The 6,000-nt window shown below is 50.0% G+C and overlaps 1 protein-coding gene across 2 annotated transcripts in view; it reads left to right on the top strand.

Annotated features, from left to right (window-relative positions):
* Nucleotides 1-4,005: 4,005 nt before the first annotated feature.
* CACNA2D2 (calcium voltage-gated channel auxiliary subunit alpha2delta 2) overlaps nt 4,006-6,000 on the top strand; it is a 209,826-nt gene continuing 207,831 nt past the window's right edge. For both annotated transcript variants that reach the window (XM_033072032.1, XM_033072031.1), the window contains exon 1: nt 4,006-4,128. In XM_033072032.1, coding sequence (XP_032927923.1) covers nt 4,010-4,128 — 119 coding nt within the window. In that variant the 5' untranslated portion in view covers nt 4,006-4,009. The remainder of the gene's footprint in view (nt 4,129-6,000) is intronic.

Genomic DNA, 6,000 nt, shown 5'->3' with positions numbered 1-6,000 from the left:
AAGTTGAAGCTTGTACCCAGAGATGCTGATTGCCCTTCATAGGGGATCCTGTGCACAGCTGTGCTGCCTTAGGCATGCTGGAATATCAGATCCTCAGGAATGCAGAAGCAGAGGTGCTTCACTGTCAATTGCCAAGAGGGGGAGAGGAGTATCCTTGCTAATTCCTCTGGTCACTCGGGCTGCACAGAGGACATGTGCTTTGCTAGGACATTGTGGATGACTGTCCCTTTTCATCAAGGCACTGCATGAAAGCAGAGGCTGGGGAAGGCCCAGCTTGGTGTACCTGAAGGTGTAAGGAAAGAAACATGTCCATGCAGCAGTTACTGACAGCTGAGATTTCCATTTTTCCTGAGAAACAATCAGTCAGGGAAGAGTTAAACTGACACCTTCTCTGGCATCCACCTGCATTTGCAAATAAATCAGCCATAAGAACAACTTAGACAGCCTCCTCCTACATGGCTTCTCCACTAAAAGACGTGGGAGAATGGCAGTGGTGCTGCCTGTTTTGCTGCAACTCTGTCGGTATTTCAGGTACTGTGCAGAATTTCACCGGGTCCTGTGTAGGTTATGGTGCTTTCAGTGCAGTGTTAGGCTGATTCTGAGAACCTACACTGACAGATCACAAGCTGCTCTGCTGGGGATGGTTTGAACTCCATGTTCAAGCCGACGTTTGTGGCTTGGTGGTGCTTGGTGCTGCAGGTTAGACAGTGTTTCAATCAGGCCACAGTGTAGCAGCACCTGCTGCAGAAAATGTGAAGGATAATATACGTAGCAATGCTGTCTTCCCTGTCATTCTCAACAGAATACCAGCTGGAAGACGATTCCACTGATTTGCTTTTCTCCCTTTTGGGACAGCATTGATTTTGAACATTTTTTGCCATGTAAGGTCTTTATAATACATTGTTTACACTGGTTCTGGATGTGACTCTTCGTTATGCAGAGCTTGGAAATGAAACTTGCAGCACTTTTAGGTTGAGCAGTAAAAGGAAGCTGCTGACAAATCTGTATACATATGTGCCCCAGGAAAAGGGGTTTGGCTGGGAGATGACAGGGTTAATCTAGCAGCACACAGGAGTGAATCAACACTTTTTTGTGTCATGTATCTTGACTTACTCCATGATTATGCCCCTTTACATTTAGGACTGTTTCCAGCCAGCTTGCTATTAGCCAATCTATCCATGTATGGACTGCAGACATGGCAGCAATAAGTACTACACAGTCAAAAACATTTGAAACAGTAAAACAAAACAACTTCATAGAACTAAACCAAAATGTCCATCTCAGCAGTACAGGACCGTTCTCTACAAACAAGTACATAGCAGGCAAGTCTTTACTGTTAACAAACCCAAACAGCCACATTTGAAAGTAATTGCTTGACATCTAGAGATCTGCTCTTACTGTAAGACCACAGGGTCAAATTCTGCTCTGAAGGTAATTGGTATCAAACAAAACAATTGTAAGGATTGTTATTGGTATCAAACCAAAACAACTGTGAACATTTTGGAGAGCCACATCTCAAGGAAATAAATTAGTCCTGCTGTTCTAAACGTGTGGGGTTGCTGTGCCTGCAATGGAGAGTTGTTCTGTTCACTCACACAGCTCGAGCACAACAGGCTGGAGCATCCAGCACTGGGGCTGCTGCATACATGCCACGCATTTGCAATTGTAGAGCAGCCAGCTGCTGGATGCCAGGCATTTGGAAAAGCACTTGATAGCCGTGGCACTACACAGTTGTGTCCCTGAGCTTTTCTTACAGAACAGAGGATCAGATTGCATAATGCACAAAAATCCCATATTATAAAGAATATCTGGCAATGGCAATGTTGCTTCATAGACTCTGGCTATCCTGTTGGAATGGGAACCAAAAATCTGGACCCTGCGGGCTCATATCTTGAGTTAAATTGTATCTGTTAGACAGATGCTAACCCAGGTCCTCTGGGAAAGAAAGTACAGATGTAACAGAGAACAGAATTTGTCTTTCAAGAGTTTGGAAAGCCAAATTCTACACAATGCAGAGTGTTTACTATCTGCTGCTGACTCTGCCAGCAAAGGACAAGCTGTTTATCCTATTGTCGCTCTGTTTCCCGTGTATACACTAGAGATTATCCACTTACCACTGCTGAAACACACTTGGAGGTTGTAAATTGGAAACTTCTGGATGACAGGTCAGTAACTGTGATTTTGACTGCAACAGCTCCCACAAACCTGGATTAAACTGTGTGGCAGGTGCACTTGAAATACAGGATGCAAAACCAGACCATGTCCTGAAGTGTGCAATGCATAGTTCTGGTCTGCACGTGGTACAGAAGCTAGAGAGGGAATACTGAAGTATTTCTTAATAATTTATTGAAGTATTAAATTACTGGGCATATTCATTTCTATGTTGAACATATCAGGTCAGGGTCTGATGTTTTTGCAAGTCCTATTTTCTGGTTCAGGAGTCGGTTTTACTGCTGAGTTATAACATGAGTTGGGAAAATGACGATGTTTTTCTACCTCTGAAAAAAGAATTGTTTCTGTGAAGCAGCTTGAGCTGGCGTCATGAAATCCTGGATGTTCCATCACAGCTCCTCTCTGAAACTCATGGTGTGACTGGATGTGACCACATGGGTTTAGATGGCAGTCTCAGCACTCCTGGGGTATGCAGAGTCTGAGTCTGGATCTGTGTTACTCCAAAATGCTTCCTTCACACAGCAGAAACAAAGGGTGGAGGCAATTGCATCCATCAACAGGAGAAAACCCCTCCTAAAAAGGAGGGCATGGAACATTTCAGAGAAGCAACCTTTCCCTATCAAAATCTTTTCCCCTTCCCAAGCTGGAAGGCTTTTAAACCTCTGTGCTGGAATCCAAACTGCAGGAGCTTCTGTCCTGCCACGCTGCGCTGTTACTGTGGGCAGGACCAAGAAGCCTTTGCATCTTTAAAGCGCTGATGCCTAATTTGTGGGGCTCTTACTCAAGGGATCTGGCCAGGTCTGGCAACCTTGACAACATGACACCTTTTCTGGAGTTAAAGAGGACAAGGTGGTACTACTTACTCATTGCCTGGCCCCTGATTGTCCAGATTTAGGCTATCTGGGGAGGAGAGCGTGTGAACAGTGTTTCTGCTTCTGCCTCTGCCAGCTGTTCCTGCCTTGCCAGTGGTCAGTTCCCGTGAAGCCGAACAGCTTGGGTTTCAGTTTAGGGAAGATGAAATTGTGCTGCAGCTATCCAGAAGACAGCATTTCAAAATCCAGGCCTTCAAAAGTCTGGCTCAGAAACCCTGCCAATTTGGGGGCTACAGTTACTAATTCCGTTATTTTGAATTTGTAGTCTATCCTCCTGTCACGCTCAGGAACGCTCTCCCAAGTCACAGTGTGCTTGTAAAAAAAAAATCATAGCTGCTATTATTATAATATTAAACATAACTGGAAATTCCCATACGCTGTCGTACCTCGGGGAGGTGGCCCAGAAGGGGAACGCGATAGCCGGGCAGGAATGGCAGTGACAGACGCGCGCGGAGGATGGGAAGGAGCCGCGAGGTCCCTCGCTGCTCGGGGCGGGGGGGACCCGCCGGCGGGGCAGTGCCCGGGGCGGGGGCAGACGGGGCGGGGGTGGGTGCACGGAGCCCGGGCGGGGCGCGGGATGGCGCGGCCGGGGCGCCCCAGCCCGGTGCGGAGCCGGGGGCGGCGGGACCGGCGGGGGGGCGCGGAGCCGGGCGCATGCGCTGCGGCGGTGGGGCGGCGGGGGCCGGGGCGGCGCGGGGGGCCGGAGGGAGGGAGGGAGCGGGCGGGGAGGAGGCTGGGCCGGGCCGGGCCGCCTATTTGAGGGAAAGTAGCGCTCGGCCGGCGCTCAGTGCCGGCCGCCGCGGAGAGGCAGCGGGCGAGCGGCCGCCGGTCGGTGCCCGCAGCCGGCGCGGCGCTGCCCCCCTGCCGAGGACTGCCGCGCTCGTCGCACGAGTGGCGGCGGGGGGAGCCGCCCCGCGGGGCCGCCTCTGCCCCTTCCCCGCCGCGCCGTTAATGGAAACATGGCGATGGCGGCTCCGACCGGCAGCGCGGCGCCCGTCGCCCCGGCCCTCTGCGGCCACCTGGCCCTGCTGCTGCTCCTCGCCGCCCCCGCCGCTCACGGCTACAGCTTCCCCCAGCAGCACACGTAAGTGCCGCCGCCCCGGCCGGTACCCCCCGCCCCGCGGCTCGGCCCGGCGCGGTGGCGCATCGCGGGGCCGCCCCGGGGCCTGCGGGGGAGCGGCGGCGGCGGGGCCGCGGCGGGTGCTGCCGGTGCCGGCGGCCGGCGCCGCGCTGGATGCGGGCGGGCGCGGGGGTCTCCGCCCGCTCCCCGCCGGAGCGGCGGGGCGAGGAACGGACCCAAAGTTGCTGGAAAGCACAAACTTCCCCGGCGGGTGCCGGTCCGCAGGGCGGCTGTCGGAGCCTTAATGTGGCGAGAGGGGGGAAAGACCAAATAGGACTTATTTTCCAACCCCCCCATCCTCGTTTCAAGCACACAATATGGTACCCACAACCGGCCGTGCCCACCGGAGTTTGAGCATAAACTAATAATAGCTGGATAGTTCCACAGGCTATCCGGGCTGGCGGGTCTTCCTCTCCCCCCTCTGGAGCGACTAAAATTGACTGTAATCTACTGAAAGAGTCGGAAAGCAGCTCGTTTGGGTGAGGGGGTGGGGGACTGGAGAGTCGCTGCAGGAAGGCTATAAATAGATTTTTTTTTTTAAGAAGAAATTGCTTTCGAAGTTAATGATTGGGAATATTTGCTAACAGGGATGGCTCTCTTGCCTACCGTGCTAACCCTTAAACCTGTCCCTCTCCACACATCCATGGGAAACCTTGCTGAGACGTATTTTAAGAGGCTGTCATCTCCGTTATGAATTGCTGAGGTTTGTTGACACAAAACTGAAAAAAATCCAGACGATTCAAAGTAAAGGCTGACACCGTGTCCTTACAGTCTGCATTTCTGAAGGTGGGGGAAAGATTTCAATGACATAGAGTTAATAATAGCAGTGTTGCCTTTAACTTCTTGCTGCCCCAGTGGATGTGCACTGCTGTATGTCACAGTTGTCTCGTCATTTGTGATTTGCTTAAGAAAAGAAATACGTTTCATATATATATATGTATGTCGTAGGAAGTATTTTTGAAAACCTTTTAGATTAGTGTCTTTGATCTCAAAGTACATTTTTGCAAGTATGTAGTCAGGCCTTCTGAAAAGAAGGCTTATCGGCAGAAGAAACAGTGTTGTTTATTTGGGAGAGCTGTAGCTTACTGTGTTAATATCTGCCTTCACCAGAGACATGGTTGTTTATTCCAAAGTCCTTCCCATTCAGATAGATTCCTTCTGGATTCTTTTGGGCCACGTACTCATATTTTTAAATATCTTTGACCTTTGGGAGCCGATGGATTCCCTTTTCTTGCTGTCACGTAAATACAGAAATTCTTCAGAATAAGACCCTGAGAAATGTCTACCTACAGGGGGAGGAGAGGGAAGGGAACATGCCAGTTCTCGTCCAGGTACCACAGCCTTACAGCCTGATCCAGCTTTGCTCTCCCATGAACGATCTCTGCTTCCGTGAGAATGCCTAAAGAAGCAAAGGGGATTCTGTACGTGATGAAGCACAGCTAAAGTTTGTGGGATGTTTTTGATATTTCAGCAGCTTTTCGTGGATTGCAAGTTGTTGCATTCTCTTATTAAGTTCACAACACAGTATCAATTTATAGAATAAATTTCTTTTGGGTACCAGTTCGTGAGTCAAAGCTGTGTTTTCTTTCTAGCTGCAGGAAGTTTTATAAGAAGGTTCCTCTACCGAGATGTAAAAGGCTTATTAAGTTGTAAATGATGTGTTTGCATTCCCTCACCCTATTATCTGTTTTATTCTAATAAACCATGCCAGCTTTTCACCAAAGAAGTTTTATTCCAATTAATTTGGAGGGGTTTGCTAGAATAGATTTTGTTAGCTCTGTGCTCTCTTACCTGAGGTTTTATCAGAGTGGGCCTGATCCTGCACTGAGTGAAGCA

This window comes from Catharus ustulatus, chromosome 13 (assembly GCF_009819885.2).
Source record: "Catharus ustulatus isolate bCatUst1 chromosome 13, bCatUst1.pri.v2, whole genome shotgun sequence".
NCBI classification, from domain to species: domain Eukaryota; kingdom Metazoa; phylum Chordata; class Aves; order Passeriformes; family Turdidae; genus Catharus; species Catharus ustulatus.
Note: the sequence above shows the minus strand (reverse complement) of the source record. Positions and strands in the feature narration are given on the sequence as shown.